The sequence below is a fragment of the Glycine soja genome, chromosome 10, assembly GCF_004193775.1.
Source record: "Glycine soja cultivar W05 chromosome 10, ASM419377v2, whole genome shotgun sequence".
Lineage (NCBI taxonomy): Eukaryota > Viridiplantae > Streptophyta > Magnoliopsida > Fabales > Fabaceae > Glycine > Glycine soja.
The window spans coordinates 46,279,076-46,303,199 of NC_041011.1; the positions used below are offsets into that span (position 1 = coordinate 46,279,076).

At 34.2% G+C, this 24,124-nt stretch overlaps 3 protein-coding genes across 3 annotated transcripts; all 3 read left to right on the forward strand.

Moving 5' to 3' along the window:
• The first annotated feature begins 479 nt into the window (after positions 1 to 479).
• Positions 480 to 4,885, forward strand: LOC114372144 (dihydrolipoyllysine-residue acetyltransferase component 5 of pyruvate dehydrogenase complex, chloroplastic-like). The gene is made up of 7 exons (XM_028329569.1): positions 480 to 1,311; positions 1,646 to 1,915; positions 2,413 to 2,604; positions 2,715 to 2,802; positions 4,004 to 4,074; positions 4,191 to 4,274; positions 4,389 to 4,885. Exons 1-7 carry the CDS (start codon positions 712 to 714, stop codon positions 4,491 to 4,493), a joined length of 1,410 nt encoding a protein of 469 aa, XP_028185370.1. The 5' UTR covers positions 480 to 711; the 3' UTR covers positions 4,494 to 4,885.
• A 9,975-nt stretch (positions 4,886 to 14,860) lies between these two features.
• Positions 14,861 to 16,178, forward strand: LOC114370924. Its single transcript, XM_028328325.1, has one exon. The coding sequence runs from the start codon at positions 15,512 to 15,514 to the stop codon at positions 15,995 to 15,997; it is 486 nt and encodes a 161-aa protein (XP_028184126.1). The 5' UTR covers positions 14,861 to 15,511; the 3' UTR covers positions 15,998 to 16,178.
• A 5,672-nt stretch (positions 16,179 to 21,850) lies between these two features.
• LOC114370915 (isoliquiritigenin 2'-O-methyltransferase-like) lies at positions 21,851 to 23,911 on the forward strand. Its single transcript, XM_028328318.1, has 4 exons — positions 21,851 to 22,362; positions 22,816 to 23,129; positions 23,249 to 23,313; positions 23,453 to 23,911. Exons 1-4 carry the CDS (start codon positions 21,929 to 21,931, stop codon positions 23,747 to 23,749), a joined length of 1,110 nt encoding a protein of 369 aa, XP_028184119.1. The 5' UTR covers positions 21,851 to 21,928; the 3' UTR covers positions 23,750 to 23,911.
• The last annotated feature ends 213 nt before the right edge of the window (positions 23,912 to 24,124 follow it).

A 24,124-nucleotide genomic window follows, 5' to 3' on the forward strand; every position in this document is an offset into this window, starting at 1 on the left:
TTATTGTGTAATGTATGCTTAGAATTTAAAAATAAATTTAATTAGACTGTTTAATATTATATAGTTTTTTTTGCTTTAAATGTTATTTTTAAGTCAAAATTTATTAAATACTTGTTTTTGATTTTAATATATGAAATAAAGAACAAATGAGAAGTAAAAGTAATTTTTTTCTCAAAACTAACTATTTTAAAACCTCATTTTTTAAAAAAGTTTTTCATTTAAATAAACTATTTATTTATTTATTTATTACAATAATTCTTACATTTTTTTATACATACAATACAATAAATTCGTATACTCTCGAATGTATGATAATTAAAATCTTATATTATTAGTTTCTTAATTTCTTTTTTAATACAGATAATTAAACTCTTATAATTTATACTCTCATATTTCTCTTTTTCTTTTCTTTTTTTCGATACAAATTTCTCTTTTTCTTCTATAAGAACAAATTTAGTGAAGGAAATAATAGTATTAGTGAGAGAGTAACAGGATCCAAATCAAAATGTTAGAGATGACCCATTATGGACTATGGTCCAGAACAGTGAATAGACGTTAGTTACATTGAGCGCTATGATGGTTGGAGTTGGAACCTCCGTCTTCTTTCGATGAATTCGAGGAAATCCTTTTCTACTTAATTAACACTTAACAAACACACAATCTCATTTTGTTTCTCTTCAATCCAAACGCATTCACATTCACATTCAATCAATGATGGCTCAGCTTCTCCACACTCCCTTCATCCCTTCCTCCTCCTCCGCGCTCCGCCGCGCCGCCACCATTCCCCACCGCAAAACGACCTCTCGCCTCGTCGTTCGGGCCAAGATCCGGGAGATTTTCATGCCGGCACTGAGCTCCACCATGACCGAGGGCAAAATCGTCTCCTGGACCAAATCCGAAGGCGACAAGCTCTCCAAGGGCGACAGCGTCGTCGTCGTCGAGTCCGACAAGGCCGACATGGACGTCGAGACCTTCTACGACGGCTACCTCGCCGCCATCGTCGTCGAGGAAGGCGGCGTCGCCGCCGTCGGATCCCCCATCGCATTCCTTGCCGAGACCGAGGACGAGATTCCTCAAGCCAAGTCCAAAGCCTCTTCTTCTTCCTCTTCCTCTTCCGCACCTGCACCAGCACCAGCACCAGCACCAGCACCAGCACAAGCACCGCCAGTGGAATCTCAACCGGAAAAGGTTGCGGCGCCAGTCGCAGCTGCGGTTTCAGCTCCGGTCATTGCGTCCAGTCATCCTGCTTCGGAGGGAGGGAAGAGGACTGTTGCTTCACCTTATGCGAAGAAGCTTGCCAAGGAGTTGAAGGTAGTTTTATAGTTAGTTAGGTCTCTCCATGAACATTTATAAAGTTAAATGAACCAAACCTTTTTTATTAAGTTAAAATTAACGTATGCACCTTAGCATTTAAACAGGAGAACTTTTTTAAAAGTTGGAGAGGAGAAGTTGGTTTTAACTTGTACGACAAGTTTAATTTATTTTGCCTTCTTATTTTCTTCTCCCGTAAGTGTTTACGAAGAAAATTATCCAAACAAGATCTTAGTTACAATTTTTCTCATTGTATCACACGGACATTTTATACTTTTTCTGATTCTTTTCAATTCTCTCTGCTTGTTTGGGCTCTTCACTTGTTTCCCAACAGGTGGAGTTGGGGAGGATTGTGGGGACTGGACCGATGGGGAGGATTGTGGCTAAAGATGTTGAGGCATTTGCGGCGGCAGGTAATGTTGCAGCGGCAGCACCGGCACCGGGGAAGAGTGCAGCACCTGCCGGGATGGAGTTGGGATCCGTGGTGCCTTTCACCACAATGCAGAGTGCTGTGAGTAGGAACATGCTGGAGAGTTTGGCGGTTCCCACTTTCAGAGTTGGTTACACCATCACCACGGATGCACTCGATGCCTTGTACAAGAAGGTGAGCTTTGAATGTGCAATGCATTGACTCCTTTGAGGGTGTTTGTTTTTAGTTGCCGTACTAGTTGACTAAATCACATGGATAATGTTGGTTTTCTTTTCAATGCTTGTTTTTTTTTTCCTGTGTTGTTGTTTGATGTTGCAATCACATTGGTACCTTTAGAGATTAACACTCACCTGAAAATATTGGTGAAGTGAAAAAGGAATTCACAAACTTTGTAGTTTGTATGTAGTACTATATGTGAATATCCTATCACAAAGACAATATCATGTCATATGATTGTGATTGTTGTTAGATGAATATCACATTGGTTCTTTTGAGATTTCAGTAAACTTTGTGTCTAATATCACATGTTATTTGAACATGCTGCTGGCAGTTTATGATAATTTGATATCTTCAGTTTTTCAAACGATTTCTATGAGTACCTTGGACTTCCGGATTCATACCCAAACTGTTAATATATGTCTATTGATTGATTCTATTTTATAAAATTTCAGATCAAGTCAAAGGGAGTCACAATGACAGCATTGCTTGCTAAGGCTACTGCACTTGCGCTGGTTAAACACCCTGTTATGAACTCTAGTTGTAGAGATGGTAATAGCTTTACATATAATAGCAGCATCAATATTGCTGTTGCTGTGGCTATAGATGGCGGATTGATTACACCAGTGCTTCAGGGTGCTGATAAGGTTTACCAATACTCTAATTTAAGCAGCTTCTAATCTCCCCACCTCCTGCTTTTCTAATATAAGATGGTTCTTTATTGTAAAATGGTATATTTATTTGATGTATATTGTAGATTGATGTCTATTCATTGTCAAGAAAGTGGAAGGAGTTGGTTGACAAGGCCAGAGCGAAGCAGCTTCAACCTCATGAATACAACACTGGTATAGTAATTACATACTTGTATTTTATTGGGTTTCTGTTGTATATTAATGAATGAATTTTCCAATTTAAAATTGAATCCTTAAAAATTGTAGGTAGGCACTAGGGATATTGATAGTTGATTTGATATTAATTATCTTAACAGGGTATCGTTGTCCAAAAGAAAAGAATAGCTCAGCGCTTTAAAAAATGAATGAAAGTAGTGGAGTTCAAGTTCAAGGACCCTATTGAAACAAAAAAAAATAAAAATTTAGGGACCTATTTAAAAATGACACAGTTTCAGGACCTTATTAAAAAAATATGAATCTCTGCAGGCCAGTATCCTCACCCCTGCAGGTTCTAAACTAGTCAGAGAACCTAAGAATACTGAGTTTAGAACCTTTAGAAGTGAGAATACTAGCTTGCAAAGGTGAGAATACTGGCTTGCAAAGGTTGGTAATTTTTTAATTATATCCCTGAATTATTTTTCATTTTTAACTAGATCCCTGAAGTATTCTTTATTCTTCAATTGGATCCCTGAACTTGTATTTATTTTTTAATTAGGTTCAAATGCAAGTTCAAGGACTCAATCAAAACAAAAAAGAAATAGGACCCAATAAAACAATTGGTAAAAGTCCAGGGACCCGCAGAGTTATTAAACCATCTTAAAATCTTAGGTCTGACTTTACTTGAGTACAAGAAACATATTTATAAACTTTGGGAGTTCCCGCGCCCCCCCCTCCTAATCAGACATTATAGTATTATACAACTGTAATTGATGTTCTACATTCTATCAGTTCTTTTGGCATTTGAAATTTCAAATTCAGTTTAATTAAAATTGGATTTCTAACTGCTCCTTTTACCACTACATAGAATTATTGCCCACTAACTGCTCCTTTTACCACTATATAGAATTATTGCCCACTCTTTCTCTTATTATTCTGTGACATTGTTTGCAATTTAATGGAACCACTGGAACTCATGGTGCTGTTGTTGCCTTGGTCCATCTTGTGTGGACTATAAGTGTTGACTAGTTCAGTTCTCCCTGATATATTTGCTTGTATTGTTCCTGTCATGTGGATCTCTTGAAGAAGCAGGATACAGATATATGATATTTACCCAGAGAAAATATCTCCTTGTTATGGTTGAATCCAATTGGGCCAAGTTAAGGAGTCTGATTCTGATATTTTCCAGGCCCCACTGATTGCTTTTTATTTTTTATAGGTACTTTCACTCTGTCCAATCTGGGAATGTTTGGTGTTGATCGCTTTGATGCTATTCTGCCACCTGGAACTGTGAGTGTTTTACTCGTGCTCAAATATGGCAAGAGATTGACTAGTTGTTCCAATTAGAAGTTTAGAACAGTGATGGGAAACACGAATATGATCCTTCTCTGGATATATTTCTGTAGGGAGCAATAATGGCTGTTGGAGCATCGGAGCCCACTGTTGTGGCTACAAAGGATGGTCGCATTGGAATGAAGAACCAAATGCAGGTATGAGAGTCCAGACATTTGTGTATCTAGGAGTATGACTTATTTATTGTTAGAAAAATGTAAATCCAGTTCCAGACTTCTGTTTACCATAACTGAAGAAATGCAAATTTGCAGGTCAATGTTACCGCTGATCATCGAGTAATCTATGGTGCTGATTTGGCTTCATTCTTGCAAACCCTGACCCAGATTATTGAGGACCCCAAAGATCTTACTTTCTAGTCTCATTTTCCTAACAGTGAAAATGCGTTCCTTTTCTGGGTATGATTCCTCTCATCATGGTTGTGGGATTATTAATTGTTGACAAGAAGAAATCGAGGACTCAATTGATATTCACTCGGGATTTTGCGAAGAACGGAAGAGTTTTGAATAGGAAAAGCTGAGCTATAGTTTCTTAAAATGATATTTTTAGTCGAATATGTCATTTACATTTTTCTTTAATGCTGCCTGATTTTTTTTATTTTGTTTTTTGGGATGTTCATTATTGTCTAATAATGTCCATTATTTATGTAAGCTTATTTTTGGATTCTAAATCTTGAAAAGTGAAACTCAATGAACGTTGATTCTGTTATGGAACCAGGAAAGGTTAGTGATAAAGAAAATTGGTGCTCCAATATGATTGTCAAAACATATTAATTCGATGGCAAAGACTAATAAAAGAGTAAATACGCATTCAATCTGGTTGCACTTAATCGAGGGAAACTTGGTATTGTTTCAGTACTGAACATTTTTCAATGGAAAAACCTCTGTAGTCTGAGTTACTTGTCCAGAAATGTCGAAGGTTAGTAGAAAAATGTGAAAGAGTAAATCATTCAATTTGGTTACTTAAAAAATGTTATTTATGTTATTTTGGTTTTTGAAATTTTTTGTGTTGAAATTCTGTTTTCCTTTACTTTCATTTCATAGAATGAATTATACAAGCTTTTCAATCTTGTGATGGAAGGCTCTTATATATAGCCTTGATTCCTAACTGCAATGTAACTGCCACAGCTAAGCCTAACAGCATGACAGCTCAGCATATACTACTATACCTACATTGTACAAGGTATTCATACAAGTATTCATATACATGACTATACTATCACTATACTTTTGGTATACTCTATTATTCCCCCCACAAACTCAAGGAGATTCATGCCAAAGGAAACACCTTGAGTTTGGTACGAATTGCAGTATGCTGAGAAGGTGACAGAGGCTTAGTTAGAGGATCAGCCAGTTGATCTTGGGCAGGCACATGTAGTATATTGAGTTGTTTGGAGAGCACTTTTTCTCGTACAAAATGAATATCAAGCTCAATGTGCTTGGTTTTGGAGTGTAAGATGGGATTGTGAGATAGGGAAACTGCACTGAGGTTATCACACAGTAAGGTAGGAGTAAGAAATGGCACTTGGAGTTCACGGAGAAGGGACTGAATCCAGAGTAAATCTGCAGTGGTGTTTGCCATGCTGCGATACTCAGCCTCAGTGCTTGATCTAGCTACTAGTTGTTGTTTCTTTGATCCCCATGAGATGAGATTAGGGCCAAAATAGATACATGAACCAGATGTTGAACGTCTGTCATCTTGATCAGTGGCCCAATCTGCATCACTGTAAGCTCTTAAAGAGAATGGAGGACTGGTGGGTGATGGAGTGAGCAGTAGGCCATGACTGAGGGTGCCATTGAGGTACCTAAGTATTCTTTTGACAGCTTTCCAATGAGACTCCAGAGGATGTGCCATGAATTGACACACTTTGTTAACACTGAAAGCAATGTCAGGCCTTGTCAATGTAGCATATTGGAGAGCTCCAACAATGGATCTGTAGAGAGTGGGATCAGTCATGGTGTCTGAGCCGTATTTGCTAAGTCTGCAGCTGCTTACCATGGGTGAGCCAATTGGTGCAGAGTCTTCCATATGTGCCTTGCATAACAAGTCTCTGATGTACTTAGTTTGATTAAGTAGAAGAGCTCCTGAGGGTAAGTGATGAACCTCAATGCCTAAGAAGTAGTCAATCTGGCCCAGTTGCTTTAATGCAAACTTCATATTTAGCTTGTGAATGAGATCACTAATGAGGTGTGGTGCTGAGCCTGTGATTAGAATGTCATCAACATAAATCAGTACATAAGTACATGCACCATTTTGAGTGTGAATAAGCAGGGATGGATCACATTTGCTCTTGACAAATCCCAATTGCAGTAAGGCTTGTGTCAATCTGTCATACCAGGCTCGAGGAGCCTGTTTTAGGCCATATAAAGACTTGTGAAGTTTGCAGACTAGGGACTTGTCTGAAGCCTCAAAGCCAGCAGGTTGGGTCATATATACTTCCTCTTGTAGTATGCCATTGAGGAAGGCATTATTCACATCAATCTGTTGCACAGACCACTTGAAGGTAACAGCCAGAGTTAGAATAATTCTGATGGTGATGGGCTTGATGACAGGGGAGAAAGTTTCTGTGAAATCAAAGCCAGCAGTTTGCAGGAAGCCCTTAGCTACAAGTCGGGCTTTGAACTTGTTAACAGTACCATCAGGATTTTCTTTTACCCGAAATATCCATTTACATCCAATTGCCTTTCTATGTTGTGGAAGAGGCACCAGTGTCCAGGTTTGGTTGTCCATGAGAGCTTTATATTCTGCCTGCATAGCTTGCAGCCAGGCAGGATCATTGAGAGCACTTTTGACAGATTTGGGTTCAAGAGCAACCACAAATACTTTAGGCTTGAGATTACCAGTTTTGGCCCTAGTGATCATGGGGTGAGCATTGTGGTGAGATATGTTTTGAGAAGCAGGTCTGATTGCTGGCACAGGATCTGCAGGAGGTGTAGGGACACTTGGTGAAGTAGTAGATATTGGTTGAGATATGAGGGAGTTGATTTGAGATATAGTTAGAGGTGTGGAAGATGATGGTGACACTGATCCTGGTAATGGTGAGACTGGATCAGGTGGATCAGTGTCAGGAGCTGATGATGTCTCAGGGTGCAGATTTGTGTTTGTGTTTACTGAGGGAAACAGAATTTGTGCAGGGTAAGTGTGAGACATGTGTGAATTACTGGATGATGAAGCAAATAGAGACAAGTAGGGAAATTTAGACTCATGAAATATCACATCCTTGGAGATGTAAATTCGACCAGTTGCATCAAGGCACTTGTGACCTTTATGTTGAGGTGATACTCCTAGATAGACACATGGACTGGACCTATATTGAAGTTTGTGGTTGTTATAGGGTCTCAAGTGAGGAAAACAGAGACAACCAAACACTTTGATCTGAGAATAATCAGGTTGAGATTGATGCAATGCATGGTAAGGTGACTGAAACAGTGGGATAGCACTGGAGGGTAACCTGTTAATGAGATATACAGCTTGAGTGAAACTGTGATCCCAGAATTTTAGAGGTAAAGCTGCATGTGAGAGTAGTGTAAGTCCCATTTCAACAATGTGTCTGTGCTTCCTTTCAACAGTCCCATTTTGATGAGAGGTATGTGGACAGGTAAGTCTGTGTTGGATTCCTAACTCATTGAGCAGGGCTGTGAAGGCTCTGAATTCACCTCCCCAATCAGATTGTATGGCCTTAATAGATGCTTGAAATTGGTTTTGGATAAGTGCTTTAAATTGAGTAAAGGCTTTAAGTGCATCACTTTTGGCTTTTAGGAAGTATATCCAAGTAAACTTGGTATAAGTATCCACAAAGGTGATATAGTAACTGTAGCCATAGTAGGATACAAAGGGAGCTGGCCCCCATAAGTCACAGTGAATGACTTCAAACGGTTTAGTGTAAACAGTATTGGATAAAGGAGAGTGCAGTCTATGAGATTTGCCCATACAACAGAAAGTGCAAGGAAGAGTTGCAGTTTTATTAGAAAAAGGTATATTACACAGATTTAGAATGTTCTTAACAGCACTGGTGTGGGCATGGTCCAGCCGAAGGTGCCACATTTGAAATACATTGCCATTTTGCATAACAGAAACAGTGTTATTACAACTGACAGGATTATTGAAAACAGAAAATTGACTGGAACTAGACATTGAGCTTGAATCTGAGTTTGAGGCAGCACCACTGTTGGTGAGAAACTTGAAAGGCTTGAACTGATAAAGGCCATCAGCTCCAACAGTGCCTTCAAGGAGAACTTGTTTAGAATCCTGATATTTGACAAAACAATGATAAGGATGAAACTCAAATATGACATTGTTATCTTGGGCAAATTTGCTAACGGATAACAGAATTTTTAGAGATATTAGGCACATGGAGTAAATCTTTAAGAGTGAGCTTCACATTAGGTTCATTAGGTGAATGAAATTGAGATTGACCTAGAGAGTGAATTGACACACCTTGACCATTTCCCATCACAACTTGGTCCTGACCAGTGTAGGGAGAGCTGTAGGACAGGTTGTTGGGATTATAGGTGAGGTGATGTGAGGCACCAGAATCAGGGTACCAAGCTCCATTGGAGAACTGATCCATATTAGGCATGGCATAGGGCTGAGGCATGGCCAAGTGTGCAGTAGGCCTCATGTAAGGGTTGAAGTTCTGAGGCCTATTGGAGGGTCCTACTTGGTAACCACCGCGTGAGTTTTGATTCATGGCTTGAGGATCATACCTGTACCAGCAGTTAATGGCATCATGATTTGGTTTAGCACAGATCTGGCACTTGACTTTGCCTTGATTTTGAGCTTGACCTTTTCCACGACCTCGGCCACGACCTTTACCACGACCTCTTCCACGATTGGTATTGACATTGTAGTGCTCTGTTCCCAGTTCTTGACTCTCATGCTCAGAATTTGAATCACTGGCATTGGTTTCAGTATGTGCCACATTTGCTGACACACTTGGACTCGTAAGTTCTTGCTTGAACTTTTCAAACTGTGCTTCTTGAAGAAGGAGCAATGCTTCAACATCTTCGACAGTTGGTGTGTCAAATCGACTATACACCATCATGACAAACGAATTGAACTCTTCTGGTAGTCCCTCAAGGATTGAATCAACTTGTTCTTGTTCAGAAACCATGTCACCAACCGCAACGAGTGAGTTCACAATCGATTTGATGCGCAGAAGGTATTCATTGACGGATCTTGAGAGTTTCTTCGTGTTCTTGAGTTCAGATCTCAATTGACGAGCACGAGATTTAAGTACAGAGTTGAAGTATTTGTGGATCTTGTCCCAGACTTCATGTGCGTGTCTACAACTCAGCACACGAGGAAGTACACCATCGGAGAGGGTGGATAGCAACCAAGTGAAGAGTGTCTGATCTTTGATTAGCCATTGTTGATACTCATCGGAGTTGATTCCAAGTGCGCAATCTTCAATCGACGCAAATTGCAACGGAATCTGCGGATTTACAACAAATCGATGAAGATTATGCGCAGTGATTACTCCATTTACCTGTTGACTCCACAGGAGAAAATTCTTCTCATCAAGCTTGATTGTGAGAGAATGTGTGAGCCCAGATTTGGTGGATGCTTTCGTTGTAGCTGGTAGATCAGCAAGCGAATTCACATTCTGGTGCTCATCGTCCGCCATTAATGGAGGTTCTTCCATGGAAGACGAAGAGTTTCTGGCCCGAAAACGTAACAAACTTGTAACTGAATCTTAGAGACTCAGTGATACCATGTTGAAATTCTGTTTTCCTTTACTTTCATTTCATAGAATGAATTATACAAGCTTTTCAATCTTGTGATGGAAGGCTCTTATATATAGCCTTGATTCCTAACTGCAATGTAACTGCCACAGCTAAGCCTAACAGCATGACAGCTCAGCATATACTACTATACCTACATTGTACAAGGTATTCATACAAGTATTCATATACATGACTATACTATCACTATACTTTTGGTATACTCTATTATTTTGTCTATATAATAAAAATATTGTATTTAAGATTTTAATTTGCTAATAAGTTTATCCCATGGGAATTGTTAACTCGTTCACAAGTTTTTTTTTTTTTTTTTTTTTCTGGACTGATTTGCATAAATAGAAAAATTATCCAGTATACTATAGTAGTATTTATCGGCTAAAGTGACAAGTAATTTGTGTTGCAACTGAACAATGTAGGATACGTGATAAAGATGGACATTCGTCTTACAGGGATTATTAGCCAGTAGTTAATTTAATTATTTTTTTTAATGTTAGATATCTTAAAAGTTGAGTTTTGGCCGGTTTATTAAATTTATTTGAAAAAAGTGTTCTTAATAAAAAAGTTGCTGATGATTTTCAAAATATCATATACAGTAAGTCTAAGCATCAAACTTTCAAATTGATTATTCGTTACAACAATAACATAATGTAACATTACAAAACACAACTTTCTAATTGTAGGCCTCGTAATGCGTTGTGTAACAAATCTTGTCATTTTCCACTTTTTCTACCATCAGAAAATCTCCATTGGATGCATTCCACTTTCAAGATCGCATACCAGGAATATCACACAAATAAGAGACTATCTTTCTACAATGATTTCCATAGGATGCATTCCACTGTCAAGATCACGTTCCAAGAATATCACACAAATCCAACATTTCATACAACTCTTTAGAACAAGAAGGACAAAGTAATGTTTCATCATCGATGAGTGCTAAGTTATTGGTTTAACACACTCCTTTCGACGTCATTCTTCATTGATTAGCATTGATTGAAAACTACACAATCATGAAATAGTTTATTAATTAGGAGGTGAGACTTGAAAAATTTTGTATTTTGTAATAAATACCAATAGTAAATAATAATGTATCAAATAATATATTTCAACATTTTTTTCTTATATTCATCATCGCTTGATGTATCAACCACACTGGTTATCGTGGGATAGCCTAGCATGCATACCTTGCACACCCGAGTGATGTGTCTCCTTGACAACTCTGTTTTAATCTTAACAATTGATCAAACACAAATTTTTAAAACACTTAGAAATATGAATGTTATTCCCAAAGATAAAATTACATAACTTGAAATAAACTTCCAGTCGATCTAGCACAGTGTGGTTTGAGAGTGTTGTAGGAACTTACCATTAACACCCAAAAGCCTTGTCTCTTCAAAATGTTTTTTTGTTTTTATAAGAACTACCTAGTAAATGCTTCATCTCACATAGAGTTGTAAGTTTTTACATCCAGGAATACTTTACTTATTTGTACTTGAGTTTGTCTTTAATAACACACTTCAAACCAAACCATCATGTTAATATTATGCTTGATAAGGTCCAAGCACTAAAGATTACCTTGAACCCCACTGGTCAATTGCAAGAAAGCATAATCAATGATTTTATCATCTAAAGGTGATCAACATGATATCCCCACAAAAGCATATCATCATGAATGATAGAATGTAGAGATTTACACACTTTTTCAACAAGATTAGACAACCCACGTAACTAAGAGTAAGTCCAAATCTTAAGATGATATTAATCCTATATTAATCCAATGTTGTCTCACATGCATTGCCACACTTCAGGTTGGTAGTCCTAAGGTGGATTTTCTAACTCACCTTAATTGCAACCTTTTCAGGGCCAATCTTAAGGGTGGTGTTTAATCCAATATCAACTGCAGGTATGTATTAAACAAAGATAATAAAATAAAGTTTATAAAACTTGAGCAATAATCACATTATAAGTAAAATTCTACATGATTGAGTTAAATCTTAAGTCTAAATTAAAAAAAAAAATGAAAAGAGTATGATTAAATATGGGTCATAAAAAAGATATAAAGAAAGGAATAAAGAAATAAATGAAAAAATATGAACATATTCTAAGAGTAAATTATAGGTAACAAAAAAGATTATATTTTAAGTATGGAAAGTCCAAGGCATTTGGATTTAACCATGTTACTAAGATTGTTTAAACTTTTATTTAATGTCAATTAGATGTTTCCAATGCATTAGTATTCAATTATTATGCATTGTTGATATTATTTATCCCATATTTCTAGGTTGATGATTATCGAAAGCAACAATCGGGAAACACACAAAGAACTATCACACTTCTTAATAATTGATTGAAAGAAAATGTAATAATATCCTCTTCAGCCCTTAACTTTCACTGTCGTATAATTTCATCAAACAACTGTAATATTATAGTTAATCAATTAACTAACCAAGAATATATTGAGAGTAGTAGACTCACAACATATAATTCAAAAACAATAAAACAAACCCAATAAAAGGAAAAATACGAATTTTATTAAAATTGAGAAACATATAGTTCAACACAAAGATCCACCATAACACCTGTATTGATTTTAGTTATACATAGTTATGAACAGATAACACTAACATAAATCTATGGTAATGAAAGGAATTCCTTTCAAAAAAACAGATCTGGTACTATGGTTAACGGGACCATAAGCAGGATGCAGAGTCTAAACCCAACTCACATCAGATAAGAAGCGCAATAAGATGTACAACCACACTAGATGCTCCCATTGCCATCCGCATGAGTTACACAGACATAGCAAATATGTATGACAATAAACCGTATTAATTTGTGTGGACATACAATTCTGGATGACCATGCTAACTTTAGCATGATCATATTTAACTTTACCATGACATGTTCAATTTCAGCATGATTCATGAACACCAAATTTTAAAATGTCATTACTTTTTTATCTCTAATAATAATAATAATAATGGCTACCTAGACATCTCTAGACTCTAGTATATATCCAAATTAAGTTTCTTTTTATAGCATGATCAAATTACGTGTACTTTACCAATAAAGAACCCACACGTAAATTTCAATTTTATTAAGGCAATTAGTAACTGTGCTGAATTGTGTAATATGGAGAGTTTTGAGTCTTCACTAGGAGCTTTATCTGGGGTGTGGCTCCTTGTACGGGATATATGACATATTAAGGGAAGCTTCGGTGGAAAGGAAGCATTTTGCAGTACATACATGTCTTATATTTCCTATCGTGCTTGCCTTGGGATGGTTAGCCATATTTTTGGCTCTGTCTTTTCTTGTACATTCTGGACGACAATCTTGGACACTTATGTTGTGTTCCAATTTTGCTTTTCAAAAACAATAAAAGAAGTACATAAGAACCTACACGTAAATTTTTCTCATGATTTCCCGTCTTCAAGTTGCCAATCGATATATAGAACCAGTGAGATTGTTTCCTAACAAGTGCAGGAATAAGGCTTGACAATCACCTGACATGACTTCTAAGATGATGCACATATTATTGTTCAAAAATACATAGAGATAAAGTCACCGTATGTTGATTTAAGTGGAAGAGAATCGGATATTTTAAATATATAATTTTAAATTCAATCTAATATTTTATATAAAAGAGAAATTAATTTAGATCAATATAAATTATATTAACTTTTACACTATTTAATAATATTATATTAAATAATTTGATCTCAATTCATCAAAGAGAAAGGTCAGTCTCTTGAAAAATCAGACCTGCATGAAGATGACTTAATTTGAAAGGAGGCCCAGTCTTTACACTCTAACGCCGTTGGCCCAAGTTTTTGTTGTTGTATAAAGGTGCGTTGAGTACTAATCACATTTGGCACAAGTTTATGTTACTTAATTAAGTAGTCTAGAATTTAAATTCTAATTGATCTTTAATATAGAATAAATGTTGGAAGGAAATGTCTACCTGTATGCGTCCGAGGATTAGTCACCAACATGATTTATTCTAATAATTATTCTAATAATTACACTGTTTTATGGCCACAAATTTGGTTGTGCGTAAAGTGTGATTTGCTGCCTTGAGTTATTGGGAGGAGCCAAATTCCAATAATTATACTGTTTTATGGCAACAAATTTTGAGAATAGAAAAAAAAGCCAAAACTCTTAGAATAATTTGTACTTAACAAATTGATTTGGATGTATTTGGTTTGTATTTTCAATTTTTGTTTTTATTTTTTGAAAATTGTTTTCATTTTTAAAAAATTAGAATTCTGAAAACATGTTTAGTTTGACTTCTTGTTTTCTGTTTTCATGAAATAAAAATACTGAAAATTTATGATATATTGATTTCTTGTTTTTTTGTATTTTTAGATTTGTTTAAAATTACATTTTTTGTCACCGTAATTTCATTTTACCCGATGAGGTTTCTGTTCTCAACTGAAAAACACTGGAAACAAGAATTTATTATTTTTTATTTTCTGGTTGTTTCCTGTTTTCATCTTTACTAAAAATGTTTTCAGAAATCCAAACAATCACATTTTCATCACCATTTTTTGTTTTCAGTGAAAATGAAAATAGAAAACAATCAAACCAAACACTCCCTTATTTTAGATAAGAGGGAGTAAAACGTGGAAAAGGAGAAAAGAAAAAAGTTAAGTTAAAAATAAAGAAAAAAAATTGAAAATATTTTTTTTAAAACTTTGTTTCTTTCATTTTCTCTGTATTTTCTAGTTATGTAAAAAAATGTGTTTTTTTAACTCTCCACCCAAGCATAGGCTAAATAAAGTTTCTCAATTTAACTATGTTTGTTGTCAATACTGATATTCATGCATTCAATATGGCTTGTTTGGTACGCACCAGATCAAATTGAACCGTGTATCTGAGGACCCATTGGGCGTGTGGAGCCCTGCCCCAACTACACTTGAGAGTTGAGATAACATAACACAGTTCTATAGAGATTGAATAATAAATGTCTTGGACTTAATTATGCAACACCCCTTCATGATTCATTTTGTCAACACCACTGTTTGAAAAATAACTAGCATAGAAATCACTTGCTGTTATCAATCTCGAAAGGTTTAGGCTGCTAGCATTATTACATCAAATATCACATATTAAAGGCAGATATAGCATTATTCTGCTTATGTCTGCTGCAGTGTTATTATGTATATTGCATTTAAGGTATTGTTTGTTTGGACTCTTGTAGATCTTTATGATTTTCTCCTTTAAAAAATGTCTCAGTAAATTATGGGAAGTTCGTTAATTAGCCTTGATTCCTATTCGATGTTGGTCGGAACAAGTATGATCTCAAATACTTAGTGAAACCAAATTCCTGGTTATCAATTTTTTTAAAACTTTTACCTTTCTTTTTTAGTGTTTCAACAGCCAATAATTGTTTTTATAGTAGATGAATCTTGAATAAAATGGGTGAATTGGTTTAGCCTTTCATAACAGATGAATGAACCCCATTCTTAATATGTAGTGAAAAAATAAGTGTACCTTTGTGCAGCAGTTGAACTAAAACTCTCCCCAAAACAAAAACCTGCTCCAAGTCCACCCCACAAACCTCACCCAAAAGTCACACATCATTCTCATCTCTCTAATATCTGAAAACAGTTCTGATTTGCCAGCCAAAGCCAATGGATACAGAGGACTTCAGCTTCCCCAAAAATGGTGGCACTTGTGCATATAGCATTGATTCGCCTCCTCTGTGGAATATATCACCAAAAGACCCTTCTAATCCAAATCAAGTCCCTAGAGAAGGAAGCAAAGCAGATGAAAAGGATTACTTTGAAGCAAAAGTGGTCTCTAAGGGCCACAAGAAGAGCTTTTCATGTGTCGAAGATCGAAAGAAAATAACAAGATTAACCGATGAAGCGGCTCCAATGGACTTGTTGTGGGAGGCTTTCAATGAGGACCTGTCTTCAGCAGTAAAGTTTTCTTCCTCTTCTTCAAGGGAGATGGTTGAATTCAGATGCGCTACTACAGCCTTAACAGTTGTCAAGACCAACAAGGCTCTTCTTCAAACAAAGAATAGGCCCGGTATGGTGGTGATTGTAAAAGTCTTAAAGAAGTTCTTTTCTCTCAACAATTCTCATGTAAAGTTATTTTGGCAATCAGACTAATGGCTTTTGGGCAAGATTGATTGTGATCCTTCTCTTTTTCAAGAACAGAATTGTTTGGTTAATTGGAAGTTTTAAACTGTTTTAATTCCATGAGGAGCCTAGTGGGCTAATGCTGTCTCTTCCAATGTAATGTTGTATATAAGAGTAAATATAAATCACGGAGAATCTTTCTTTGATTTAATATTATGAGTACCTTTTGATTAAGCAATTCTATGCTTTATATTCTATTATGGATTCTTTTGACATCTATTGCTTATAAGGTTAAAATATTTATGTAATTACAGCTTGTATGTGGAAATATGGTTCTTAAGGTTTGTGATAAATAAGATGAAGTAATTACTTATTTATATGTAGAAATTGCTTTCGATAAAGTGCTCCAAAAAGCTTATTCATTTATTGTCGGAAGAAATGGGCTCTGCTCCCAATTTGAAAGGTTAAACCTCCAAAATATGTTAGTGAGAATAGCATCTCAGAGTTGGACATCAACGATAAATGCTCCTTCAACCGACTTATCTACCTTCTCATGATAATTCAAAAGTGTCAAATCCCACTGATATATGTCAAACTATTCAACCCCTCACCATTATCTACACTTACCCTTCTCCACCCATATCTGATCCAATTTCAACTTCTCCACCATTTCGGGTCCCACTTCTCCCATACATTCACAGGTAACGATCCCAAACTCATCAATTCTTTCAAGGTCTAGCTTGCAAACAAGTTCTCTCTTAAAGATCTCGGGTCACCAAGTCACTTTCTTGGCATTGAATTCGTGATCTACTGCACAAACACAACATGCATGATGCAAAACCAGTTTCCACACCCTCTTGTTATGAGCATGAGTATCGCCAAATTGTTGGGTCCCTTCAATATCTAGCTCTAACTCGGCCTGATGTTGCTTATTGTGTTTCCAAGTTATCTCAATTTATGCTCCAACAATCGTTCATATGCAGGCAGCAAAACGCCTTCTCCGTCACTCAACATATCTTCTCCTAAGGCCCTTCTGTGATTCTGATTAGGGAGGCGATTCTGCTGACATGAAATCAATTGCTGCATACACATTCATCTAGAAATTAATAAGACCTCAGCACTACTGTTTCTATACAAAGCACGTATATTTCTTTGTCGAGTTGGACACCTTATCAATATATTAAGATACTTCTTTCACATTTTTTCTTAGGTTAGTGATTGAAAAATTACCTTTTATTGATTTAAACAGTGAAGTAATCATTTTTACATAATTGATATACTTATATATAGTTTTGGGTATCCTTTGTGCCTTACACTCATAAATATATTTTCATTTTGCTGGTTTAAAAAAACACTTAAAAAATATAAAAGATTGGTTTAAAAAAATAAATTTATCATTAATTTAAATATTTTATTATATGCTAGTTTTTTTTATTTAGTTAAAAAATTTCTATTTGTGTGTATGTATTATGTTATGTCTTTTAGATCTTATATCGTGAGTTTAGGCCTAACTCAATTTAAAAAGCGCTAATTCCAGGAGTGAGGATTGTCCCTCATTTATATATTCTAATTTGATTTTATTTTTAGTTAATGTAAGACTTAAATTTTTTATAAAAATAACACTTTACTTTTGTCATCCACACTAGATAGACATGCAATTGGATTTGCAACTAATATATTTGAATCCACGATTTAAGGTCCAAGAAAAATATTTATTTATTTTATTTCTTATAAAATAATAAGTATTCAATAAATAAAAAAGTAAATATTTTTAATACTTTAAACATATAAAAAAATATTTTATATTTTCTTTATCTAATAAATAAGAAAATAATTAAAACTATAAAAAATTATATAATAGCACAAATAACAACACATTTATAGATAAATATTATAAAAAAGAATTGAAATTATTCTTAAGAATATATATATATATATATATATATATATATATATATATATATATATATATATATATATATATGCGCATAAGAACTGCAGTATATGATTGTATTCACACAAAAAAAAGTATATGTTTTGGTCTTATTAATTTAAGGTGAAAATGAATAATGTGAACTTCGAATATTACCTCTCTTTTTCTAAAGAATATTACCTTTTTTTTAATAACAGAAAACTTGTGCATTACAAAGTATATTTGCAAATATTATGTCCAAATTTAAAAATATTATAATTTTATCATGATTTTTTTTAAAGCTATGTTACTATGATATTGATGTCTAATACTTTGCTTTTGCTCGTCACATTTAAGAAAATTCTTCAAAGGCCTTGAGTACATGGAATTATAAGATTGTTTTGATGATGGAAGAGATACAAGAATAAAGAAGACATGAGTTGAATCCATTGCACTAAAAAAAAAGAGTTAACAATTAATATTCATTAATGAAAAAATATTGAAGTTGAAATCTCTAATAAAATTGAAATAAGCTTGTTCTCCTTGATCCATACATTTTGTGATTGATTAATTTATATATATATATATATAATACTTGATCCATACATTTTGTGGTTGACTAATTTCAAAAGAACTTGACCCTAAATTGGAAGGATGAAAAAGGAAAATCTGATATTTGACATTATTTGAATTTTGAAGACAAAGATGCGGTGTAATTAGACCACCTTAGGAATTTTTCTTTGTCCTTTTTATGTGGTGGTTATCCTTCCTTGCTTCATATTTGGCAGGCTAAGGCGCAAACTTTGCCATCTAGGCACGTACGACAGCCCTTCCTTTTTATGAAAAAGCAAAACAATTGCAGATTTGGTCACAAACAAGAAAAAAGAGAGAGAAAAAAAAAGGATGTTATCTTGTTTTGGCATCTGTATTATTGCCCCCCTCTCTGCCACCTTTTGTTGAATAATAATAAATGCGTGTTCCGGATTTTTTCATATTCTGTTTAGCGCCCAAAGCTTATAAAATTGTCGTGACACGAAAACTCAAAGAAAAAACAGTAAATATATTGTATAGCTGTATTGCATTACCAGCGTTTTCACACACGTCCATGGAAGACAATGGGAAGAGTCTAGATAGAGTAATGTAGTATTATTTCTATATCCGTATTCAGCCTTATATTTATATTTATTTGTGTGGATTGTAACTTTAATTTTATTTTCATATTTATTAGGTATCTATATATTTATATCTGCACTCGTAACTTGCACTTTTATTTTTATAAAAAATTAGCATATCAACAAAAAAAATATTACGATTAAATTAAAAATTCACATCCAAACATAATATTAAAAATATTTAAATATAACCTAAATTTTATATACGTAGTTTATTGACGGTTAAAAAACCAAAAATTATGATGATTAATTGATTAAGATCAATTTTTAACTACACGCTCACTCACTAATAAGAAAATAAAGAAAAAAACATCAAATAAAATATGATTTTTTTTAAAATTTGAGGCATAAAAAATTATATTATAGGTAAATCCATATGATACTTTGTGTAGTACTACGAAAATAGTGGTAATTTAAGATTAAACCTAATTTAATCTACAATATTTTTTAAATGTATTGATCCATAACTCACTTAAAGGCATGATATTTATTTGTGCATCAATAAAAGCTTAGGTTTCCTAGCAATTCTCATATATATATATATATATATCTTAAATAAACTAATAAGTACCGGATGGACAGGTTGGGTACTATAATATTTCATACCCGCACCATCCCCATTCAATTTTTATGAGTAAATACTCACCCTCGATCCATCCTTAATAGACATATAATTATCTTATCCATTTGTAGATATTTTTATAAATATCCATAGAATTCAGATATATATTGTATAGGGCCAGCTTAAGGCCCAAACAGTCTAAACAGGGGCTTTAGACCCCAAAAAAAAGGTCTAATATATCTCAAAAAAATTTATTATAAAATTATATTTAAAAATAAATTTTAATTAAAATATTATAAGTAACTGTTAATTTTTTTATTGATACCATTTTTCACCAAAAAAAATGTTAAATAAAATTAATTACAACAATTTAATCAATAATTTTGTATCATAAAAAACCCAAAAAATTAATTTTAAATAAAATAATAATAATTTTAATAAATTATTTTATAAATAAATAAAAAATCTCATTTTTAAATTTATTTTGAATCTCCCTTAAGCACTCCTGCCAAACATTTATATCCATGTCCTCTGCATGCCAACCCATGAAAAAAACGTGGGAACATATCCACAGAACCCCAAGAACGAGAATATTGGTACTAATATCAGCTATCTTCATGGTAACAACAGAGGGAATTAATCCACACGATCAAGCAGCAACAACTTGATACAAATTTACTTTAGATTAATAAACAAAGCTAGCTGGCTAGTTCAAAAACTGCCTTGTATGAAGCCAACAAAACTACCAATAAGATGTTTCTATCCTTTGCAGCTTAACTTTTTTTAAAAAAAAAAAAAAAACGTTGAATTTCAGCTTGGACTATTTTCAATTAACATTGTTGTTCCTTTAGTTGGGCACTTGGGCAGCAATCACCTAATTACATGTATGTATACTAGTCACCAAAAGTTAAGTGTTCTCATGCCCCAAGCACTAGTCACCACCTCATGCTTCTGAGATAATATATCTGCCTATTTGTATGGTTATATTATATTTTATTAAGTCTGTTTATGTAATTTCAGTTAGAAATTGATGCTTTTATTATTTTAATTTTTTTTCTTTTTCCGCCTTAATACGGTTGGAAGCTTATTTTGTGTCATGATTGTTTTCATATATCAATTCATTAAATGGAAGCAAATAATGTTGGGGTAGATAGAAGAAGCATTGTACCCCCCTCTTATTTAATCACCTAATCCCTAAAAAGAACTTGTTGTTGCTGTTTAACCTGACCCATAGAATCAAGGAAATTAGAATCACAAATCAAGCAGCAATACCTTTCTTTCTCCCAAGTTAATAGGGCTGTTTTGTTGAATGGATGCCGCCTCTGCTCCACAGGGGACAGCTATTTTTTATTTTATAATTATTTTAACCTCTTCCCTGAAAGAAAAACATGGTACATAAATCAAAGACGCATAGCAATATTCAAATTAAACACAGAAAGAAAACCTAAGACAAGCCGCAATCAATAAAGCATCAAACCTAATGTCCTTCTTCTAGTCAAACACAATATACATGTTTTTTCTCGGTTATGCTTTAGTATTCTATCATTCTGAGAGTATATAGGTTTTAAAGTGATACGACGACTAGGACATAGTATTAGCGCCCAAGGGAATCATAAGAGGCTATACAGGAACATTAAATGTTATTGAGAAATAATAGTCTTTATTATTTTCGTTTTGTACACTTTTTTATTAGATGAAATTTATATAAGTTTCACAAAAAATGTAAGTCTTATATTTCATTAATGGATCTCTTTTTTAAACTAACAAGACTACACAAATTTAATATACTCACATTGTTTTATCTAGCTCCTTTTTCATTTCTTTTTATTTTTCATCTCATCTCCCGCTCTATTTTTTTTCTTTTTCTTTTCATTTATATATTTCTCTCTTCTGATACCCGTTATTCCATATCCAATCTTGAGAAATTGAGATGTCAAAAAATCATTTTTGTTGGGCTAATATATCTATTTGGTAAAAAAAAATCAATTTATCTGTCAAAGAACATTAATAATAATTAAGTCTAGTCTCTTTTTATTCATTGTTGATTACATGAAATTAATAACATAGAGAGTCCTTGACTTGGTTACTAGCTAGTTATTCCAACACCGCACACAGAAAACCAATCAAATAAGATTAAAATGAAAAAATCATAAGGAGTGGGTAAAGCCCCCCACTAGGACTATCCACCAAATTAAGTTGCATAACATCTTAGGTAAACTGTGCCTATAAAAAGGACACACTGGAGAGCAACTAAGCAAACAAACACATCATTGATCAAAACAAAAAAAAGATCATCAAAATTAAAAGAAACAAGCATGGGGGATTCCAATGTCACCAAGAATCACCTGTTTGCAACTTCTCCTCAACAAACTGAGGATGATGCTTGCCTATCTGCAATGCTGCTTTGCACTAATCTAGTGTACCCTGCAGTACTGAATGCTGCTATTGAGTTAAACTTGTTTGAGATCATAGCTAAGGCAACACCAGCTGGTACTTTTATATCATCCCATGAAATTGCTTCTAAGCTCCCAACACAACACCCTGACTTGCCTAATAGGCTTGACCGCATGCTGCGTTTGCTTGCTAGTTATTCTGTTCTTACTACTTCCACTCGCACCACACAACATGCAGCCTCTGAGACAGTTTATGGACTCTCACAAGTTGGACAATACTTTGTTCCAAATGGAAGTAGTGGCTATTTGGCTTCATTCACAGCATTTGTCTGTTATCCACCACTCTTACAAGTTTGGTAAGTGATTTTAATTCCTATACATGCATATATCATATATATATTTGACAAATTTAATCATAATTGTCTTTGGTAAATTTTAAAATGAAAATTAATACCTAAACTTTTAATAAGAAAGATTACGGACAGTAAGTTTGAAAGTTTAAATTATGATTGATTGATCGTGTGGATCAGATCAATTCGTATGAGGTTGTTTCAGTATAATTAATGATCTTAAGTACATACAATAAGTATCCACATGAACAAGACTGCTTCCCATAAACATAATAGATATCGTGGTCTAAAAAAAAGTTCTTTTTTTGGGGAAAAAAGTTAAAGACTAAAATACACATTTTTTTTTGTAAATTTCATATATTTAGTCCATATGACCCAAAATTTAGGTTCTAATTTACATTTTTTCCAAAAAAAGAAGGAAAGAATCTTACTTTGCTCCACTGTTCAACTTCTTTTCAGGTTGAACTTCAAGGAAGCAGTGGTTGATGCAGACATTGACTTGTTCAAGAAACTTCATGGAGTAACAAAGTACCAGTACATGGAAAAGGATCCAAAAATGAACCAAATTTTTAACAAGTCAATGGCCGACGTGTGTGCAACAGAGATGACCAGAATACTTGAAATATACACTGGGTTTGAGGGAATATCAACATTGGTTGACGTAGGAGGTGGAAATGGACAAAATCTAAAAATGATATTGTCCAAATACCCTTTAATTAAAGGAATTAATTTTGATTTGCCCCAGGTGATTGAAAATGCACCACCCCTTCCAGGTAGCCTATTATATAGTAGTGTTTTATTTTCATCACAAATATTAAATGATATAAACATACTTCTAATTTCAGCTTTAAACTTTGTCAAATACTAATCAGCAAATAACCAAATTGTGTAGGGATTGAGCATGTTGGAGGAGATATGTTTGTAAGAGTTCCACAGGGGGATGCCATAATACTAAAGGTTAGTACACATATAGTAAACACCCATATTTCTATATGATCATCACTTAATACTTGATAATTGATATATTAATCTAATTATTTAATTGTTAAGGTGGTAAGTGGTAACTCTTTTTCTGTCCTTGATGATATTTTTGTAGGCTGTATGCCACAATTGGTTAGATGAAAAGTGCTTAGAATTTTTAAGCAATTGTCACAAAGCATTGTCTCCAAATGGGAAGGTGATTGTGGTGGAGTTCATATTGCCAGAAGAACCAGAACCAACTGAAGCATCTCGACTTGTTTCCACTCTTGACAACCTCATGTTTATCACTGTTGGTGGAAGGGAAAGAACTCAGAAACAATATGAGAATTTGTGCAAGCTCTCTGGATTTTCAAAATTTCAAGTTGCTTGTCGTGCCTTCTCTAGTCTGGGAGTGATGGAATTTTACAAATAGCTTAGAATTTTAAGATAGAAGTATTAAGAGCAAAGTAACAATAAAGACCTTCATGTGAGGTCAAGTTTACCACCTTGTTGTACTTTCTACTTAGATGTGATGTAAACGTTCATATGTAAGCTATTATCGTGATAACCAAAGCTTATACCTATCTATTATCTATTTGGACCTCTCTCTTTCCACATCTATCTATCTATGTATGTAATTGATTAATAAGGGCAAAAATAAACTATTTATTTACCTTAAATTTTAATTATGCATTATACATTTAGTTATAATTCATTTTAAAACGTAATAAAATCCCCAAGTGAAAAAATCAAATAAAGATTTTTCATAGCCTTGATGTATGAAAATGTAATTTTTTTAAAAATGAAT